We start from the raw sequence: 22,958 nt of genomic DNA, 5'->3' as shown, positions 1-22,958 counted from the left end.
AGGACAGGTTTGGAAGGATTTGAGACAAATGCTGGCAGCTGGGACTAGTGTAGCCGGTGTGGGAAATTTGGGTCGAAGGGCCTGTTTCCACACTGTAGCACTCCATGACTCTAAGAAGCTGCTCCTGAACCTGGACGTTACAGTTTTCAGGCTCCTGTACCTTCTTCCCGATGGCATGAGTGAGATGAGAGCGTGGCCAGGGTTGTGTGGAGGTCTGATGGTGTTTGCTGCCTTTATGAATGTGAAGCTGCCTTTATGAATGTTGGGTGCTTTTATGAATGAAGAAAAGTTTCCTATTTCCTTCGCTCCATAGATGCTGCCGCACCCGCTGAGCTTCTCCAGCAATTTTGTCTACCTTTATGAATGTGAACTAATTCAATGATACTTTATTGCCAAATGTACGTGGGTAGATACAGTGAAATGCTTTGTTTTTGCAAACAACTCGATAAAATCATATAGCAGACCATTTCCCAGGCAGTGCACAAAGAGTCACCACGTTTCTGGTGCCGACAAAAGTTTTCAAAAGTTCTTAGTGCTGAACCAGCAGACCGATTATTTTATCTGAAGACAGGCACAAAATGCTGGAGTAACTCAGCGGGTCAGACAGCATCTTTGGAGAGAAGGAATAGGTGACGTTTTGGGACGAGACCCGTTAGGAAGGAGACAAGGAGAAATATCTTTAGTCAGAGGGTGGAGAACCTGTGGAATTCTTTCCCAGAGAATGCTGTAAAGTCAGTGGATATTTTTAAGGCAGAGCTAGATAGATTCTTGAGGTTATGGGGAGAAAGCAGGAGAATGGGGTTTGGAAGGAGAGATAGATCAGCCATGATTGAATGGCGGAGTAGACTAGATGGGCCGAATGGCATGTCTACTCTATTCCTTATGACCTTATGAAGGGTCTCGACCCGAAACCATCACTGATTCTTTCTCTCCAGAGATGCTGCCTGTCCCACTGAGTTACTCCAACACTTTGTGTCTATCTGTGGTGTAACGCAGCATCTGTAGTTCCATCCTACATGTTTTTTTTAATTTACATTCAGGCTCTCCGGCCCTGCCGAACAACATGATGTATTTCGGAAGTTCCCAGGATGACATTGATGAAGTGGAGGAGGATGACGAGTGTGAAGATGTCAAAACACTTCCCAGCAATGCTTCATCTTCATGCCAGTCGACACCGCGAAAGGGGAAGGTGCAGGGTAAACAAGTCCTCAATGGTCACGGTAGGTCAGCTTAGAACTTATCAAAACAGACAATAGACAACAGGTGCAGGAGTAGGCCTTTCGGGCCTTCGAGCCAGCACCGCCATTCAGCCTTCGAGCCAGCACCGCCATTCACTGTGATCATGGCCGACAGATGGCGCAATGGGCTAAGTGTTCGGCTGGCGACCGGAAGGTAGCCGGTTCGAATCCCGCTTGGAGTGCATACTGTCGTTGTGTCTTGGGGCAAGACACTTCACCCACCTTTGCCTGTGTGTAAAATGTAATGTAATTATGTGAAGCACTTTGGGGTCAATGCAAGTTGACTAAAAATGTGCTATATAAATAAGATTGAGGCCAGTTCATTGGCTATATTTAAGAGGGAGTTAGATGTGGCCCTTGTGGCTAAAGGGATCAGGGGGTATGGAGAGAAGGCAGGGATGGGATACTGAGTTGGATGATCAGCCATGATCATATTGAATGGCGGTGCAGGCTCGAAGGGCCGAATGGCCTACTCCTGCACCTATTTTCTATGTTTCTATGTTTCTATTATTATTATTATTATTATGGCTGATCATCCACAATCAGTACTCCGTTCCTGCCTTCTCCCCATATACCAAACTCCACTATCTTTAAGAGCTCTATCTAACTCTCTTGAAAGCATCCAGAGAATTGGCCTCCATTGATTTCTGAGGCAGAGAATTCCACAGATTCACAACCCTCTGGATGAAAACATTTTTCCTCGTCTCCGTTCTAAATGGTCCATCCTTTATTCTTAAACTGTGGCCCCTGGTTCTGCACTCCCCCAACATCAGGAACATGTTTCCTGCCTCTAGCGTGTCCAATCCCTTAAAACTAGCAACCTACGACAAGATACACCAGTTCACACAAGTTGTCGGAGTAGAATTAGGCCAATCAGCCCATAGAGTCTACTCCGCCATTCAATCATGGCTAGACACAAGAAACTGGAGTAACTCAACAGGACAAGCACCATCTCTGGGGAGCAGGAATGGGTGACGTTTCGGGTCGAGACCCTTCCTCACCCTGACCCTGAAAAAGGCTCTCACCCATTCCTTCTCACCAGAGATGCTGCCTGACCCGCTGAGTTACTCTAGCTTTTTGTGTCTATATTTGGTTGAAACCAGCACCTGCAGTTCCTTCCTACACATTCAATCATGTCTGATCTCTGCCTCCTAATCCCATTTTCCTGCCTTCTCCCCATTACCCGTGACACCTGTACCAATCAAGAATTTGTCGATCTCTGCCTTAAAAATGTCCACTGACTTGGTCTCCGCTGCCCTCTATGGCAATGAGTTCCACAGATTCACTCCCCTCTGACTAAAAAGGTTCCTCCTCGCGTCTTTTTTAAAAGAGCGCCCTTCAATTCTGAGGCTATGACCTCTGGTCCTAGACTCACCCACCAGTGGAAACAACCTCTCCACATCTACTCATATCGATACGATATGGTGTGATGGAATTTTATTGATCCCAGAGGGAAATGGTTCTGCCACCAGTCAAAGTATACGGTTACAAGGCATTGAAAGTGTCATGTGCATTCTAATAATAATGACATTTAAGTGCAGGAAAGAACTGCAGGCACTGGTTGAAATCGAAGGTGGACACAAAATGCTGGAGTAACTCAGCGGGACATTTAATGACCAGTTATTGCACGACACATATGGAATACTAGACAAACATGAAATTAGATTATCCAGTGGAACAGTTCAGGATGAAAGATGTGCAAAGATGGGGATGGGGGGTGGGGGGTCAGTCTCCCCCATGACAGAAGGGGCAGGAGTTGTACAGTTTGACAGCCACAGGGATAAAGGATCTCCTATGTCGTTCTGTGCTGCATCTTGGTGGAACCAGTCGGTTGCTGTTGGTACATCACCCGGATGAGAAAGTTGACTACCGCCATATTCATAATGTTTTTTTTAGTTTAGTTGAATTGAGAGATACAGCGCGGAAACAGGCCCTTCAGCCCACCGAGTCCGTGCCGACCAGCGATCCCTACTCAGTCAAGTTAAGAATCAAGAGTGTTTTATTGTCAAATGTCCAAGACAGAACAATGAAATCCTAAGTCCCCCACAGCACTATAATAAACGAGGAAAAAAAAAGTTAGTTAATTTAATTTAGTGATAACAGGCCCTTCGGCCCACCGAGTCCGTGCCGGCCAGCGATCCCTGTACACTGACACTATCCTACATACACTATGGGCAATATTCTAATTATACCAAACTCATTAACTTACAAACCTACACGTCTTTGGAGTGTGGGAGGAAACAAGAGGACCCAGAGAAAACCCACGTAAGTCACAGGGAGAACGTATAAACTCCGTACAGACAGCACCCGTAGTCAGGATCGAACACGGGTCTCTGGTGCAGTAAGTCAGCAACTCAGACTGAAGAAGGGTCTCGACCCAAAAAAGTCACCCATTCCTTCTCTCCAGAGATGCTGCCTCACCCGCTGAGTGACTCCAGCATTTTGTTTCTACCTTTGATTTAAATCAGCATCTGCAGTTCTTTCTTACACAAATGAACCAGAGATAGACACAAAAAGCTGGAGTAACACAGTGGGTCAGGCAGCATCTCTGGAGAGAAGAAATAGGTGGCGCTTCGGGTAGGGTCTCGACCCGAAACGTTACCTATTCCTTTTCTCCACAGATGCTCATGTTCATAAGTGATAGGAGCAGAATTAGGCCATTCGCACCATCAGGTCTACTCCGCATTCAATCATGGTTGATCTATCTCTCCTTCCTAACCCCATTCTCCTGCCTTCTCCCCATAACCTCTGACACCCGCACTAATCAAGAATCTATCTATCTCTGCCTTAAAAATATCCACTGCCTGGCCTCCACAGCCTTCTGTGGCAATGAATTCCACAGATTCACCACCCTCTGACTAATGAAATTCCTCCTCATCTCCTTCATAAAGGAACGTTAATTCTGAGGCTGTGACCTCTGGTCCTAGACTCTCCCATTAGTGGAAACATCCTCTCCACATCCACTCTATCCAAGCCTTTCACTATACTGACACCACTATACTGTCTGACCCACTGAGTTACACCAGCTTTTTGTGTCTATATCTTCAGTCTAAAAGCCCCATCCCACGGTACGAGTTTATTCCAACAGCTCTCTCGAGTTTAAAAAAAATCAAACTCATGGTAAGCACGGAGAATGGCCGTAGCGGGTACGTCGGAGCTCGGGAATGACTCAGCGCTAACAGCAGGTACTCGGGAAGACTCGCTAACGGCAGGTAAGCACGGGAAGACATGTTGAAAAATGTCCACGAGAGCCCTGAGTACCGACGAGTGGCCATTACCGTAAATCTCCGAGTGCGATTCAGGGCAAACTCGGCAGAACTCTTGGAATGAACTCGTACCGTGGGACAGGGCTTTGAGGATTGATGGGTGTGCAAGGAAATGTAACGCTGGTCAAGGGGCTCGACATTCTCCAACCTATTGGAAGCACCATTTGGTAAGAGGCAGTTTCAGGCTGAATATAAACAGCCCGGTTAGAGTTTTGTTTGGACAGCTTAATCCATTTTTTACAGAAGGTTCATTCATACCTGGTGAAGTGGTAGCCAGTCTGTATGTTGCTGTGGCTTGGGGGACGTCATCGAGAATACGTCATTGGTTTATACTCGGAGCGTTAATTGCTGCCGATCCGAGCCCCAGGTTTGTTTTTAGAGTCATAGATTCACACAGCATGGAAACAGGCCCTTCGGCCCAACTTACCCACACCGTCAAACATACTCCATCTACACTCGATCCACATGCCCGCATTTGCTCCTTATCCCTCCAAACCTGTCCTATCCATGTACTTGTCTAACTGTTCCTTAAACGTTGGGATAGTCCCAGCCTCAACTACCTCCTCTGGCAGCTTGTTCCATACACCCGCCACCCTTTGTGTGAAAATGTGACCCCTCAGATCCCTATCAAATCTTTCTCCCCCTCACCTTGAACCTACGTCCGCTGGTTCTCGATCCCCTACTCTGGGTAAGAGCGTCTACCCGATCTATTCATCTCATGATTTTGTACGTCTTTATAAGATCATCCCTCATCCTCCTGCCCTCCATGGAATAAGAGTCCCAGCCCATTCAACCTCGCCCTATAACTCGGACCCTCGAGTCCTGAGAACATCCTTGTAAATCTTCTCTGTACCCTCTCCAGCTTGGCAACATCTTTCCTATAACACGGTGCCCAGAACCTGCACATCTTCGGAGTGTGGGAGGAAACCGAAGATCTCGGAGAAAACCCCACATGGAGAACGTACAAGCTCCGTGCAGAGGGGTCGGGATCGAAGGCGGGTCTCTGGCGCTGTAAGCGCTGTGAGGCAGCAACTCTTCCGCTACGCCACCGTGCCGCCGCTGAATCTGTGATTAACATGTGTGCATTTTTTCCTCTCCCCACCACCCCACTCAGCGTTGAATGGCTCGGGCAAGCTTTTGAGAGATAAGGAGTCTGTCCAGAAACACAAAGGAAAAGAGGCAACGCCAGTCAAGGAGAGGAACGGTGACCACAAGGTGGAGTGCAAGAAGGAGCCATGTTTGACTGGGGCTGCTGCTAATTCTGCTTCGCAAGTGGGCAGCTCAGCTAAAGGACCTGCTGCTAACAGCTCAGCTATTACAAAACCACCTCAGGAGCACCAAACACAACAGGTACGTCAAATAAAAATTGGCCGTCCGCGATGGTTGCATCGAAAGGCATTGATATCGACAGCCCAGACCATCAGGCAACACAAACCAACCTCCCTTCCATTGTTAGACACAAAAAGCTGGAGTAACTCAGCGGGACAGGCATACATCTCTGGAGAGAAGGGATGGGTGACGTTTTTCGGATCGAGGCCCTTCTTCAGACTCTTCCTACACATTTTGTCTGCTCCCTTCCATTGACTCCGTCTACACTTCACGCTGCCTCCGCAAGGCTATCGGCAAAATGGCAGAGAGTTGAGGACGTAACCCAGACCATCACACAAACCAACCTCCCTTCCATTGACTCCAGTTATGGGCAGCACGGTGGCGCAGCGCTAGAGGTGCTGCCTTACAGCGCCAGAGACATTGGGTTCGATCCTAACTACGGGTGCTGTCTGTATGGAGTGTGTACGTTCTCCCCATGACCACGTTTTCAGCAGGATCTCCGGTTTCCTCCCACGCTCCAAAGACGTACAGGTTTGTAGGTTAATTGGCTTTGGCATAATTGTAAATTGTCCCTCGCATGTGTAAAGATGTATGGGCTAGTATAGGGGGTGATTTCTAGTCGGCGTGGTGGGCCGAAGGGCCTGTTTCCGCGCTAAACTAAAGTAAGCTAAACTAAACCTCACTCAAGGCCAACGGCATAATCAAGGACAAGTCTCACGCCGGACACTCCCTCTTCTCTCCCTCTCCCGTCGGGCAAGAGGTATAGAAGTACAAGGCTGCAGATGCTGTAATTCAGAGTGAGAAAACAAACTGCTGGAGGAATCCAGCGGGTCAGGCAGCATCTGTGGAGGCAAGGGGATAGTCAGTGTAGAAACAGGGAATTGCAGGTGCTGGAAAGAAAGAACTGCAAGCACTGGCAAATACACAAACGGACACAGAGTGCTCAGAAGGTCAGGCAGCATCTCTGGAGGGCATGAATAGTGATGAAGTTAATGAAATTCATGGACAGGATAGTGATGAAGTTAATGAAACTCATGGGCGTTCTATACAAGCGTTTAGAAACCTAATAACAGAGGGGAAGAATCTGTACTGAATTTAAACAGGTGGGCAGGATGTTCTCACATCCTTCATTACTACAGGTTATGGGAGAAGGCAGGAGAATGGGGTTAGCAGGGAGAGATAGATCAGCCATCCTCGTAAATCTCCGCACCCTTCCCAGCTTCCGATTAAATCTTTGCCCCCTCTCATGATCTTATATCATAAGGTCATAAGTGATAGGAGCAGAATTAGGCCATTCGACCCATCAAGTCTACTCCGCCATTTAATCATGGCTGATCTATTTCTCCTTCCTAACCCCATTCTCCTGCCTTCTCCCCATAATCTCTGACACCCGTACTAATCAAGAATTTACCCACCTCTGCTGTAAAAATATCCACTGACGGCCTCCACAGCCTTTTCTGGCAAAGAATTCTGCAGATTCACCACCCTCTGACTAAAGAAATTCCTCCTCATCTCCTTCCTAAAAGAACGTCCTATAATTCTTAGCCTATGACCTCTGGTCTAGACTCTCCCACTAGTGTAAACATCCTCTCCACATCCACTCTACCCAAGCCTTTCACTATTCTGTATGTTTCTATGAAGTCTCCCCTGATCCTTCTAAAGTCCAGCGAGGACAGGCCCAGTGCCGACAAACGCTCTTCATAGGTTAACCTATTCATTCCTGGGATAATTCTTGTAAACCTCTTCTGGACCCTCTCCAAAGCCAGCACATCATTCCTCGTGTATGGGGCCCAAAATTGCTCACAATATTCCAAATACAGCCAGACCAGCGCCTTAGAGAGCCTCAGCATTACATCCCTGATTTTGTATACAAGCCCTCTTGAAATGAATGCCAGCATTGCGTTTGCCTTCCTTTACTATCGATTCGACTTGCACCTCCGATTTCTGGATTCTCTCCCCATTTGGATCGTCGTCCTGCGCTCCAAGGAATAGAGTCCTATTACTTATTTTTTTGAGATGCTAAGTTAGAATGCAGTTGTTATAAATAAAAGCCACGTGTTGGTAGATGGGAAGGTTTTATTGCCAGTAATCTGGCAATCCTGCCACAGTGTGGATTGAGCGTTGTAGGAAGAAACTGCAGATGCCTTTTTACACCAAAGATAGACACAAAATGCTGGAATAACTCAGTGGGTCAGGCAACATCTCTGGAGAGAAGGAATGGGCGACGCTTCGGGTCGAGACCCTTCTTCAGACTATGAGTCAGGGGAGTGAGGGAGATACAGAGATATAGATGGGTAAGGTGTGAAAACGACAGATCAAAGGGGACGGAGATAAAGGAAATGTAGGCTGGATCATTGTTAGCTGAAGGGAAGGAGACAACAAGGCCTACAATCAGTCAAATGTAATCAGGAGTACAGTGAAATTAGTTAAGACAACTCAGATGAGGGATGGAGTGAGAGGGAAAGCATGGGCAACTTGAAGTTAGTGAAATCAATTTTCATACTGCAGGTAGACTCAAAAAGCTGGAGTAACTCTGGAGGCAGCATCTCTGGAGAGAGGGAACGGGTGATGTTTCGGATCGATACCCTTCCGGGTCGAGACCTGAAATGCCACCTATTCCATTTCTCCAAAGATGTTTCAGGTTCAGTTTCAGTTTAGTTTACTGTCACGTGTACCGAGGTGCAGTGAAAAGCTTTTGTTGCATGCTAGCCAGTCAGCAGAAAGACAATCGAGCCATTTACAGTGTACAGATACACGATAAGGAAATAACGTTTAGTGCAAGGTAAAGCCACTAAAGTCCAATCAAAGATAGTCCGAGGGTCACCAATGAGGTAGATAGTAGTTCAGGACAGCTCTCTGGTTGTTGGAGGATGATTCAGTTGCCTGATAACAGCTGGGAAGAAACTGTCCCTGAATCTGGAGGTGTGTGTTTTCACACTTCTGTACCTTTTGCCCGATGGAAGAGGGGAGAAGAGGGAGTGACCCGGATGCGAGTGTCCTTGATGATGCTGCTGGCCTTGCCGAGGCAGCGTGAGGTGTAGATGGAGTCAATGGAAGGGAGGTTGGTTTGTGTGATGGTCTGGGCTGCGTCCACAAATGTCTGCAATTTCTTACAATCTTGGATGGAGCAGTTTCCAAACCGTGCTGTGACGCTTCCCGATAAAATGCTTTCTACGGTGCATCTGTAGAAGTTGAGAATTGTTGGGAATGGCACGGTGGCGCAGCGGTAGTGTTGCTGCCTTACAGGTTTAGCAGCGCCTGGGACCCGGGTTCGATCCCGACTATGGAGTTTGTATGTTCTCCCCGTGACTGCATGGGCTTTCTCCGAGATTAGGATTCCTCCCACACTCCAAAAACGTACAGGTTTGTAGGTTAATGGGCTTTGTGTAAATCTAAATGTTCCCAAGTGTGTGTGTGTGTGTAGGGTAGTTTTAATGTCTGGGGATCGCTGGTCGACACGGACTCCGTGGGCTGAAGGGCCTGTTTTTGCCCTTCAGTAGAGGCGCTGCCTGGCTCGCTGAGTTACTCCAGCATTTAGTGTCTGGCTACAGTGAGGATTGAACCGCCTACCTCGGTGTCCCTGTGTGAGATTGATATTGCAGGAGTTTCTGGGCAGACAGCCCCGGGCAGGAACAGCGTGTTCTCTATAGCTGGCCATGGTGGTTGACTGAGACAGATTTGACTCAATTCGTTCCCCACTGCTGGGAACATTGTTTGTCTCCCTTGGGCGTAGGTCGACTGATGACAGCAAAATACCGTGGCTGGAAAGCTTGGAGCATCACTGCTCCTGAACCAGGGCCAATAATATTTCCCTTTCAAAGTCTCCTTTAATTTTAATTTTTAGTTCTGGAGATACAGCCAGCAAACAGGCCTTCCGGCCCACTGAGTCCGCGCCGACCAGTGATCACCCCGTACTCTTAACATTGTCCCATACACACCAGAGACAATTTACAATTTTTTACCGTAGCCAATCAACCTACAAACCTGTACGTCTTTGGAGTGTGGGAGGAAACCGGAGCACCTGGAGAAAACCCACGCAGGTCACGGGGTGAATGTACAACCTCTGTACAGACAAACGCCCGCAGTCAGAATCGAACCCGGGTCTCTGGAGCTGTGAGACAGCAACTCTACCGCTGCACCACTGTGCCCTTTCTTCTCAATTCTTCCTGACTAATGTCTAGACTCCTATATCGTCACAGGACGACTTCTAACTTATGGAATGGGGGAGAAATAGAACATTTGCTAATACCAACTATTGCCCGTCTTGTACTTGGTCTGGAGTCTGATAGAATTGATACATCAGGGGTGGCACGGTGGCGCAGAGGTAGACCGCGTGGGTTTTCTCCGTTCTTCGGTTTCCTCCGACACTCCAAAGACATCCAGGTTTGTAGGTTAATTGGCTTGGTGTAAATGTAAATTGTCCCTAGTGAATAGAGTAGTGTTAGTGTGTGGGGTGATCGCTGGTCGGCACGGACTCGGTGGGCCGAAGGGCCTGTTTCCCCCGCTGTATCTCTAAACTAAACTAAAAAGAATGCATCAAAGCATATTTTCTACCATGTTTTCAACAATTACTATGAATGCACAAGTCTGCCAGCTTCCTTATAACATAGAAACATAGAAATTAGGTGCAGGAGTAGGCCATTCGGCCATTCGAGCCTGCACCGCCATTCAATATGATCATGGCTGATCATCCAACTCAGTATCCCGTACCTGCCTTCTCTCCATACCCCCTGATTCCCTTAGCCACAAGGGCCACATCTAACTCCCTCTTAAATATAGCCAATGAACTGGCCTCAACTACCCTCTGTGGCAGAGAGTTCCAGAGATTCACCACTCTCTGTGTGAAAAAAGTTCTTCTCATCTCGGTTTTAAAGGATTTCCCCCTTATCCTTAAGGTGTGACCCCTTGTCCTGGACTTCCCCAACATCGGGAGCAATCTTCCTGCATCTAGCCTGTCCAACCCCTTAAGAATTTTGTAAGTTTCTATAAGATCCCCTCTCAATCTCCTAAATTCTAGAGAGTATAAACCAAGTCTATCCAGTCTTTCTTCATAAGAGAGTCCTGCCATCCCAAGAATCAGTCTGGTGAACCGTCTCTGCACTCCCTCTATGGCAATAATGTCCTTCCTCAGATTTGGAGACCAAAACTGTACTCAATACTCCAGGTGTGGTCTCACCAAGACCCTGTACAACTGCAGTAGAACGTCCCTGCTCCTATACTCAAATCCTTTTGCAATGAAAGCTAACATACCATTCGCTTTCTTTACTGCCTGCTGCACCTGCATGCCTACCTTCAATGACTGGTGTACCATGACACCCAGGTCTCGCTGCATCTCCCCCTTTCCCAATCGGCCACCATTTAGATAATAGTCTGCTTTCCCGTTTTTGCCACCAAAATGGATAACCTCACATTTATCCACATTATACTGCATCTGCCAAACATTTGCCCACTCACCCAGCCTATCCAAGTCACCTTGCAGTCTCCTAGCATCCTCCTCACAGCTAACACTGCCCCCCAGCTTAGTGTCATCCGCAAACCTAGAGATATTGCCTTCAATTCCCTCATCCAGATCATTAATATATATTGTAAATAGCTGGGGTCCCAGCACTGAGCCTTGCGGTACCCCACTAGTCACTGCCTGCCATTGTGAAAAGGACCCGTTTACTCCTACTCTTTGCTTCCTGTTTGCCAGCCAGTTCTCTATCCACATCCATACTGAACCCCCAATGCCTTGTGCTTTAAGTTTGTATACTAATCTCTTATGTGGGACCTTGTCGAACGCCTTCTGGAAGTCCAGATACACAACATCCACTGGTTCTCCCCTATCCACGCTACTAGTTACATCCTCGAAAAATTCTATAAGATTCGTCAGACATGATTTACCTTTCGTTAATCCATGCTGACTTTGTCCAATGATTTCACCACTTTCCAAATGTGCTGCTATCCCATCTTTAATAACTGACTCTAGCAGTTTCCCCACTACCGATGTTAGACTAACTGGTCTGTAATTCCCCATTTTCTCTCTCCCTCCCTTCTTAAAAAGTGGGGTTACGTTTGCTAGCCGCCAATCTTCAGGAACTACTCCAGAATCTAAAGAGTTTTGAAAGATTATTACTAATGCATCCACTATTTCTGGAGCTACTTCCTTAAGTACTCTGGGATGCAGCCTATCTGGCCCTGGGGATTTATCAGCCTTTAATCCATTCAATTTACCCAACAACACTTTCCGGCTAACCTGGATTTCACTCAATTCCTCCAACTCCTTTGACCCGCGGTCCCCTGCTATTTCCGGCAAATTATTTATGTCTTCCTTAGTGAAGACGGAACCAAAGTAGTTATTCAATTGGTCCGCCATATCCTTGTTCCCCATGATCAACTCACCTGTTTCTGACTGCAAGGGACCTACATTTGTTTTAACTAATCTCTCTTTCTTTTCACATATCTATTAAAACTTTTGCAGTCAGTTTTTATGTTCCCTGCCAGTTTTCTTTCATAATCTATTTTCCCTTTCCTAATTAAGCCCTTTGTCCTCCTCTGCTGGTCTTTGAATTTCTCCCAGTCCTCCGGTATGCTGCTTTTTCTGGCTAATTTGTACGCATCATCCTTCGCTTTGATACTATCCCTGATTTCCCTTCTTATCCACGGATGTACTACCTTCCCTGATTTATTCTTTTGCCAAACTGGTATGAACAATTTTTGTAGTTCATCCATGCAGCCTTTAAATGTCTTCCATTGCATATCCACCGTCAACCCTTTTAGAATTAATTGCCAGTCAATCTTGGCCAATTCACGTCTCATACCCTCAAAGTTACCTTTCTTTAAGTTCAGAACCATTGTTTCTGAATTAACAATGTCACTCTCCATCCTAATGAAGAACTCAACCATATTATGGTCACTCTTGCCCAAGGGGGCACGTACAACAAGATTGCTAACTAACCCTTCCTCATTACTCAATACCCAGTCTAAAATAGCCTGCTCTCTCGTTGGTTCCTCTACATGTTGATTTAGATAACTATCCCGCATACATTCCAAGAAATCCTCTTCCTCAGCACCCCTGCCAATTTGATTCACCCAATCTATATGTAGATTGAAGTCACCCATTATAACTGTTTTGCCTTTGTCGCACGCATTTCTAATTTCCTGTTTGATACCATCTCCAACTTCACTACTACTGTTAGGTGGCCTGTACACAACACCCACCAGCGTTTTCTGCCCCTTAGTGTTTCGCAGCTCTACCCATACCGATTCCACATCCTCCAAAATAATGTCCTTCCTTTCCATTGCATTAATCCCCTCTCTAATCAGTAACGCTACCCCACCTCCTTTTCCTTTCTGTCTATCCCTCCTGAATATTGAATATCCCTGGATGTTCAGCTCCCAGCCTTGGTCGCCCTGGAGCCATGTCTCCGTGATCCCAACTATATCATAGTCATTAATAGCTATCTGCACATTCAACTCATCCACCTTAAAACTGAGTATATACTCCACGAAGACCAGGCATGTGAATTGACTTGAGTTTGGCTTGCGTTAGACCAGTTTGGCTTCAGTTTAACGAGTTTGACTTGAGTTGAGTGATACAGCCTGGAAACAGGCCCTTCGGCCCACCAAATCCATACCAGCCATCAATTACCCACTCGTGCTAGTTCCTTGTTATCCCATTGATAAATCCAGTCCCGACACACTAATTTACAGAGGCCGGATAACCATAAGGTCCAGGAGCAGAATTAGGCCGCTGGGCTCATTGAGTACACTCTGCCAATTCGATCATGGCTGATCTAGCTTCCCTCTCAACCCCATTCTCCTGCCGTCTCCTGATAACCCCTGACACCCGTACTAATCAAGAATCTGTCTATCTCTGTCTTAAAAATATCCACTGACGTGGCCTCCACAACCTTCTGTGGCAAAGAATTCCACAGATTCACCACACTCTGACTAAAGAAATTTATTCTGAGGCTGTGCCCTCTACTCTTAGCCCCTCCCACTGACTGGAAACCTCCAAATCTGCTCATCTTTGGGACGTGGGAGGAAACCGTAGCACCCAGAGGGAACCTATGCAGTCACAAGGAGAACGTACAAACTCCACACAAGCAGCACCCCTGGTTAGGATCGAACCTAGGTCTCTGGCGCCACAGTGACTGCTGTTTTGTAGTGAAAGAACCATTCATGGTATAGTAGCCATTTTTTCCGTGTGTGGTGATTACTAGGATCATGTTCATAAGTTATAGGAGCAGAATTAGGCCATTCGGCCCATCAAGTCTACTCCACCATTCAAACATGGCTGATCTATCTCTCCAAACCCCATTCTCCTGCCGTCTCCTCGTAACCCCTGACGCCGGTACTAATCTCTGCCTTAAAAATATTCACTGTCCTGGCCGTCCGGTAGCACTATCGTACACACTAGGGACAATTTATAGAAGCCAATTAACCTACAAACCTGTACGTCTTTGTGGTGCGGGAGGAAACCGGAGCACCCGGAGGAAACGCACACGATCACGGGGAGAACGTACAAACTCCGTACAGACAGCACCCGCAGTCAGGATGGAACCCGGGTCTCTGGTGCTTTGAGGCAGCAACTCTACTGCTGCACCACCGTGCCACCCTAGCCAGAATGTGGTGAATCTGTGGAATTCACCAGTCATTGGGTATTTTCCATGTCATGTCATGATCATATTGAATGGCGGTGCAGGCTCGAAGGGCCGAATGGCCTACTCCTTCACCAATTTTCTATGTTTCAAAGCGGAGATTGATAGGCTCTTGATTAGTAAGGGAGACAAAGGCAGGAGAATGAGCTTGAGAGGGAAAGTAGATCAGCCATGATTGAATGGCAAAGCAGGCTCAATGGGCCGAGTGGCATGATTCTGCTCCAATGCCTTCTGGCTATTTGGACTCTAGATTGCCCTTCGCGTGCAGGGACTGGGTGCGAAAATGGGATAACATGGAACTAGGTGATCGATGGTTGGTATGGATTTGGTGGGCCGAAGGGCCTGTTTCCAGACTGTGTCATTCAACCTTTTGGGCCCCACACCTGAGGAAAGGATGTGCTAGTGTTGGAGAGGGTCCAGAGGAAGTTTACAAAAACGATCCCATGAATGAGTGAGTTGGCATAGGATGTAGGGTGGCACGGTGGCATCAAATCCAGGTCTCTGGCGATGTGAGGCAGCGACTCTACCGCTGCACCACCCATGCTGCCCTAGAGGTTCTATGAAACTTGCGTCTAGGAATATACTCATTTGGACTTGCAACCCCTTAGTGACCCGCTGGATAACAATATGTGAGAGGAAGAAGCCTATTATAAATAAAAGACCTCATGAGATTAATGTTCGATGAGTTATTTTAACGAAGCACTGTAATTAAAATCATTTCCGGGTACATTTTTCAAGAGTCTTTGCTTGGTTCCCTGGTTAATTATTTTGATAATCAGTGGCATCGGAGTTGGTGAGAGGCTCTTTGGTTCCCTCTGGTGGCACAGCTTCATAAGAGCTGTCGTGAATGTAATTTTGGCAAGGGATTTGTGACCATGGCTGATCTATCTTTCCCTCTCAACCCCATTCTCCTGCCTTCTCCCCGTAATCTCTGACACCCGTACTAATCAAGAACCTGTTCATCTCCACCTTCAAAATTATTATGACCTGGCCTCTAGTTTTCTCAGGGTGCTCTGGTTTCCTCCAAAGATATATAGGTTTGTAGGTTAAATGGCTTCGGTAAAATTGTAATTGTAAATTGTCCCCTGTGTGTGTGTGTGTGTGTGTGTGTAGGATAGCTCTAGAGCACGGGGTGATTGCTGGTCGGTGCAGACCCAATGGGCCGAAGGGCCTGTCATGTATCTATATTGCTGTAGATTGTAATCATGTATCGCCTGTCCGCCGACTGGATGACATACAACGAAAGCTTTTCACTGCCCCTCGGTACACGTGACAATAATCTAAACTGTTCCGCGCTGTATTCCTAAAGTCTAAAAGGTCTATACTAAAGAGTAGAGAAAGTAAAGAAAATGCAAGGAATGGTTTGATGTGGATCATGTGCGGACAGATGAGATTAGTATGACTAGGCATCATGTTCGGCACTCTCGACCGATACTTCATCTATTCCTTTTCTCTAACCCGCTGAGTTACTCCAGCATTTTGTGTCCATCTTCAGTTTAAACGGGTATCTGTAGTTTCTTCCTACATTAACAATAGGTCTGTTTCTTTTAGATTAGTTTAGTTTAGCGCAGAAACAGGCCCTTTGGCCCACCGAGTCCGCACCGACCAGCGATCCCTGTACACTAACACTATCCTACACACACTAGGGGTCAATTTACAATTTTACTGAAGCCAATTAATCTATAAACCTGTGCGTCTTTGGAGTGTGGGAGGAAACCGGAGCACCCGGAGAAAACCCATGCAGGTCACGGGGAGAACGTACAAACTCCGTACAGACTGCACCCGTTGTCAGGATCGAACCCGGGCCTCTGGCTGCTGTAAGGCAGCAACTCTACTGCTGTACCACTGTGTACTGTTTAAATATTTCAGTACTTGTCCAATGTGTCAGCCTTCTCTTTACTTCTCCCCAGCTCAATATCACTGGTGTTAGCAGGAACAAAACATCTTGCTGGTGTCTATTATTTGACAGCTGGTGTCTTGTCTTAGGCCAAACTAACTTAAAAATAGCTCTTGCCAGTTCCCCCTTTGCTATCTTTCTCCTTTCCGACACCAGGTTCTGCTTCCTGAAAGGTGTTTCCACCACCAACTGCTGTCTTTAGACTCTGGAGATGCAGCATGGAAACAGGCCCTTCGGCCCACCAAGTCCGCGCCGACCAGCAATCGCTGCGTGCATACACTAGCACTATCTTACACACACTCGGGACAATTTACAATTTTTGCTGAAGCCAGTGAACCTGCAAGTGTGGGAGGAAACCGGAGCATCTGGAGAAAACCCAAGCGGTCATGGGGAGAACGTACCAACTCCGTACAGACAGCACCCGTGGTCAGGACGGAACCCGGGTCTCTGGCGCTATGAGGCTGCAACTCTACCGCTGCACTGCCCCCAATAATGAGATTCTGTTACTTGCCTACAGTTGGATAGTATTCAGGCATCTAAATCGCTGAAGCAGCCAAGAGACTACTAACCCTCCCACTCCCAGCCACAGTCATACAGCATGGTCACAAGCCTTTCGGCCTAACTCATTCAAGGTATAGAATCTTCATGATCATTGCCTCAACTGAAGAAGTTATTAGGTTTAGGTGTATTATTGTCATGTGTACCAAGGTACAGTGAAAAGCTTTGTTTTACATTCTATCCAAACAGCTCAGATAATACTGTAAATAAATACAGTCAAGTCCAATTCAAGTACAATAGATAGAGCAACGGGGTAGGTACAGAATGCAGAATCAGGCAACTGAACTTTCCTACCAACAACCAGCGAGCAGTCCTGAGCTACTATCTACCTCATTGGACTATCTCTAATCGGACCTGACTAGACTTTACCTTGCACTAAATGTTACTCCCTTATCATGTTTCTGTACACTGTGGACAGCTTGATTGTAATCATGTCTAGTCTTTCCGCTGACTGGATAGCACGCAACAAAAAAGCTTTTCACCATACTTGGGTACACATGACAAAAAACTAAACTAAACTAAACCAGGGCTGCCAACTCTCATGCTTTGAGCGTGCGAATCACGCCCTCAAGCAAACTCTCACGCCCTCACGCTGATCAGAAATTTTTCACGCTCTGCGGTGAGAAATTCTGTGATCAACGAAAATTTAAAAACTCGGATAAACTGCATGGTCCGCGGGTGTTGGAGAGAACCATTGTTGGTACACGTGAACGGGTGTTGGGGAATCGAGAACCATTGGACATCGGTTTAAGGTGAGGGGGGGAATGGAAAACTGAGGGGTAACTTTTATACACAAAGGATGGTAGGTGTATGGAACGAGCTGCCAGAGGAGGTAGTTGAGGCAATATTTAAGAAAACGTGAAACAGGTACATGGATAGGACAGGTTTGCAGGGATATGGGCCAAACGCAGGCAGGTGGGACAAGTGTAGCTGGGACTTGTTGGTCGGTATGGCAAGTTGGGCCGAAGGGCCCGTTTCCATGCTATATGACTCTATGACTGCTGACAGGAAGGGAAGAGGTTACGTGTTTGTTTTTTCTAGTTTGGTTTATGGTCACGTGTACCAAGCAACAGTGAAAAGCTTTTTGTTGCGTGCTAACCAGTCAGCAGAAAGACAATTCATGATCAGGTAACTGAACCATCCTACCAACAACTGGAGAGTGGTCCTGATCTATCATCTACCTCGTTGAAGACCTTCGGACTATCTTTAATTGACCTTTACTGGATCTAATCTTACACAAAACGTTATTCATGTTATTCCCTTTATCATGTAATGTTACACTGTGAACGGCTCGATTGTAATCATGTATTGTCTTTCTGCTGACTGGTTAGCACGCAACAAAAGCTTTTCACTGTACCTCGATACACATGACAATAAACTAAACTAAACTAAGGGATGTAATGCTGAGGCTCTATAAGGCACTGCTCAGACTCCATTTGGAATATTATGAGTAGTTTTGGGCTTCATATCTGAAGAAGGATGTTCTGGCGTTGGAGAGGGTCCAGAGGAGGTTTACGAGAATGATCCCAGGAATGATTGGGTTAACATGTGATGAGCGTTTGAAGGCACAGAGCCTAAATGTAGAATTTAGAAGGACCTCACTGAAACTTACCAAGTTGTGAAAGGCCTGGAGAGTGTGGATGTGGAGAGGATGTTTCTACTCGTGGGACAGTCTAGGAATAGAGGTCATAGCCTCCAAATTTTAAGGACGTAGCCTTAAAAAATAGATGGGGGGGAATTTCTTCACTCACCGAATGGTGAATCTGTGGAATTCATTGGCATTGACAGCTGTGGAGGCCAAGTAAATGGGTATTTACAGTATCATGCAGAGATTGACAGATTCTTGATAAGTTGGGGGTTATGGGGAGAAGGCAGGAGAATGGGGTTGAGTGGGAAAGATAGATCAGCCATGACTGAATGGCAGAGTAGACTTGATGGGCCGAATGGCCTAATTCTGCTCCTACAACTTATGTTATGAAATTATGAACCGGAGAGTGGTCTTGAGCTACTATCTACCTCATTGTAGACCCTCGGACTATCTTTGATCGGACTTTACTGGACTTTATCTTGTACTAAACGTTATTCACATTATTTCCTTTACCCTGTGTCTGTACACTGTGGACGACTCGATTGTAATCGTGCAGTGTCTTTCCGCTGATTGGTTAGCACGCAACAAATGTGCGGTGCAGCGGTAGAGTTGCTGCCTTGCAGAACCAGAGACCCGGGTTCAATCCCGACCGGGTGCTGTCTGTACGGAGTTTGCACGTTCTCCCGTGACCTGCGTGGGTTTTCCCCGGGTGCTCCGGTTTCCTCCCACACTACAAAGTCGTACAGGTTTGTGTGTTCGGGTGGTGTTAGTGCATGGGGATCGTTGGTCGGCGCGGACTCAGTGGGCTGTAGGTTCTGTTTCTGCACTGTATCTGTACACTAAACTAAACTAAACATTATCCACTGTACCTCGGTGCACGTGGCAATAAACTAAACTAAACTGTGTATTAAATCATGAGAGGAATAGATCGGGTAAAAGCACAGAGTCTCTTGCCCATAGGGGAATCGAGGACCAGAAGGCTTAGGTATAAGATGAGGGGGGAAAGAATTAATAATAGTTGAAGCAGGAACTATCGCAACGTTTAAGAAACATTTAGACAGGTACATGGTCAGGACAGGTTTAGAGGGATGTGGGCCAAACACAGGCAGGTGGGACGTGTAGGTGGGGCATGTTGGTCTGTGTGGGAAACGGTCTGTTTCCACGCTGTACGACTATGACTCTCTAACTAACTAAATTAATCTAACTAAATTAATTACAATCGCCTACCACCCAGCGGTGTGAATATTGACCTTTCTAACTGCAAGTCACCCTTGCTTGCCCTCTCTCTCCATCCCTCCTCCATCCTAGTTCTCCAACTAGTTTGACTGTCCCCCTGATTAAATTTTACTGATTGTACGCCTCGTTGCACCTTCCCCTCAGCTGATAATGAACCATTCTACATTTTCCCTGAACAAGGTCCCCATTTGATCTCTCATTTTTACACCTTACCCTTCCCTATCTCTGTGTCTCCCTCCCCTCTGACTCTCAGTCTGACGAAGGGTCTCGGCCCAAAACGTCACCCATTCCTTCTCCCCCGAGATGCTGCCGGCCCCGCTGAGTTTACGACTCCAGCATTCTGTGTCTGCCTTCGATGGCGATCCACCTGCTCTCCTGCGTCTCCGAGTTTTAACCGCCTGCTCTCTTTGGTTGTGCCGCAGGTTTCGAGAGGAATGAATGGGACCGCTCAGATCGGCACGAGTGCCAAGAAGGGCCGCGAGGTGAGAGCCTCGCCGTCCAAGACTGTGAAGTACACTGCAACGGTGACAAAGGGAAACGTTACTTACACCAAAGCCAAGAGAGAACTGGTCAAGGAGACCAGGCTGAACCACGTCAAGCCGAGTGTAGCCGTTAACCACACAACCTCAGGGAAAACAGAAAGCAACAATGCAAAATCCAGAAAACAGGTGCTATCCAGTGTGACGCCCCATCAAACCGGTGCTGGCCTCGGCTGCATCAAGCTCAACGGGAAGGTGAACGGGAGGGCATCTGCCAAAGGTGAAGTCAGAGAGATCAAAGAAGGACTACGGACATCCAAGCGGAGGCACGAGGAGTTCAAGCAGGTAGTGAAGCCGCCGTCGCCCTCGAAGAGGGTGAAAGGGGCAGGGGCCGAGAGTCACAAAGCAAACTCTAAAGAGAAGACTCGACTGAACGGACGGATCAAATGTGAAACTCCGGTGAAGAACAGCGAAAGGCAGAGGCTCAGGAAGGCTTCTCTAGGTAGGAACACTCCAAGCAAACAAGCACTGGGCAAATTGGAAAGTGCCTCCAGCGAATATAGTTCTACCTCAGCGACAGAGTCCACGCACAAGGCGCTCGACTCTCAGGCGAAACAGGAGAAGGGTGGCAAAGTGGGCGTGGCGCCAGTGGGAGATGTCCCCGTGCTCAGGCCCAGCCACAAGGAGTTTCACGACCCGCTGGCCTACATGGAGGCTGTGAGAACTCAGGCTGAGGGGTTCGGCATGTGCCGGGTGGTGCCTCCCACGGACTGGCGGCCCGAGTGCAAGCTGAACGACGAGATGCGCTTCGTCACGCAGATCCAACATGTGCACAAACTGGGCCGGCGCTGGGGCCCCAACGTACAGCGGCTGGCCTGCATCAAGAAACACCTCAGATCTCAGGGCATTACCATAGAGGAACCCCCACTCATAGGTAAGCCATCCTCTGGGACGTGGCTGGCACAGTAATGCACAGCGCGCGCGTGTAGAATCCTAGACCCATCGAGGGGAAGAACAAAGGAAGAATCCGCGGAAAGACAATACAAGATTACAATCTAAGATAGGCACAAAATGCTGGAGTATCTCAGCGGGACAGGCAGCATCTCTGTAGAGAAGGAATGGGTGACGTTTCTGGTTGAGACCCTTCTGCAGACCCGACCCGAAAAGTTACCCATTCCTTCTCTCCTACGACGCTGCCTGTCCCGCTGAGTTACTCCAGCATTTTTTGTCTCATCTTCGGTGTTAACCAGCATCTGCAGTTACAGTGCCATCCATAATGTTTGGGACAAAGGCCCATCATTTATTTATTTGCCTCTGTACTCCACAATTTGAGATTTGTAATAGAAAAAAATCACGTTGTTAAAGTGCACATTGTCAGATTTTATTAAAGGCCATTTTTGTACATTTTGGTCTCACCATGTAGAAATTACAGCTGTTTATACACAGTCCCCCCATTTCAGGGCACCATGATGTTTGGGACACATGGCTTCACAGGTGTTTGTAATTGCTCGGGTGTGTTTAATTGCTTCCTTAATGCAGGTACAAGAGAGCTCTCAGCACCTAGTCTTTCCTCCAGTCTTTCCATCACCGTTGGAAACTTTTATTGCTGTTTATCAACATGAGGACCAAAGTTGTGCCAATGAAAGTCAAAGAAGCCATTATGAGGCTGAGAACCAAGAATAAAACTGTTAGAGACATCAGCCAAACCTCAGGCTTACCAAAATCAACTCTTTGGAATATCATTAAGAAGAAAGAGAGCACTGATGAGCTTACAAATCACAAAGGGACTGGCAGACCGAGGAAGACCTCCACAGCTGACGACAAAATAATTCTCTCTATAATAAAGAAAACATAGAAACATAGAAAATAGGTGCAGGAGTAGGCCATTCGGCCCTTCGAGCCTGCACCGTCTTTCTTCATATGAAAGTCCTGACATCCCAGGAATCAGTCTGGTGAACCTTCTCTGTACTCCCTCTACGGCAAGAATGTCTTTCCTCAGATTAGGAGACCAAAACTCTACGCAATACTCCAGGTGTGGTCTCACCAAGACCCTGTACAACTGCAGTAGAACCTCCCTGCTCCTATACTTAAATCCTTTTGCTATGAATGCCAACATACCATTCGCTTTCTTCACTGCCTGCTGCACCTGCATGCCTACTTTCAATGACTGGTGTACCATGACACCCAGGTCTCGTTGCATCTCCCCTTTTCCTAATTGGCCACCATTCAGATAATAGTCTACTTTCCTGTTTTTGCCCCCAAAGTGGATAACCTCACATTTATCCACATTATACTGCATCTGCCATGCATTTGCCCACTCACCAAGCCTATCCAAGTCACCTTGCATCCTCCTAGCATCCTCCTCACAGCTAACACTGCCCCCCAGCTTCGTGTCATCCGCAAACTTGGAGATGTTGCATTCAATTCCCTCGTCCAAATCATTAATATAGATTGTAAATAGTGCGGTCCCAGCACTGAGCCTTGCGGTACCCCACTAGTCACTGCCTGCCTTTCTTAAAAGGACCCGTTTACTCCTACTCTTTGATTCCTGTCTCCAAGCCAGTTCTCTATCCACATCAATACTGAACCTCCAATACCATGTGCTTTAAGTTTGTATACTAATCTCTTATGTGGGACCTTGTCGAAAGCCTTCTGAAAGTCCAGATATAACACATCCACTGGTTCTCCCTTATCCACTCTACTAGTTACATCCTCGAAAAATTCT

At 47.1% G+C, this 22,958-nt stretch overlaps 1 protein-coding gene across 1 annotated transcript in view; it reads left to right on the top strand.

Moving 5' to 3' along the window:
• jarid2b (jumonji, AT rich interactive domain 2b) overlaps positions 1-22,958 on the top strand; it is a 317,228-nt gene that overhangs the window by 234,577 nt on the left and 59,693 nt on the right. The window contains 3 exon segments of the mRNA XM_055654246.1: positions 1,041-1,220; positions 5,619-5,854; positions 20,177-21,167. Coding sequence (XP_055510221.1) covers positions 1,041-1,220; positions 5,619-5,854; positions 20,177-21,167 — 1,407 coding nt within the window.

This window comes from Leucoraja erinacea, chromosome 2, assembly GCF_028641065.1.
Source record: "Leucoraja erinacea ecotype New England chromosome 2, Leri_hhj_1, whole genome shotgun sequence".
In the NCBI taxonomy this organism is placed as follows: domain Eukaryota; kingdom Metazoa; phylum Chordata; class Chondrichthyes; order Rajiformes; family Rajidae; genus Leucoraja; species Leucoraja erinaceus.
The sequence above is the reverse complement of the archived record's forward strand: the minus strand, read 5'-3'. Positions and strand labels throughout refer to the sequence as shown.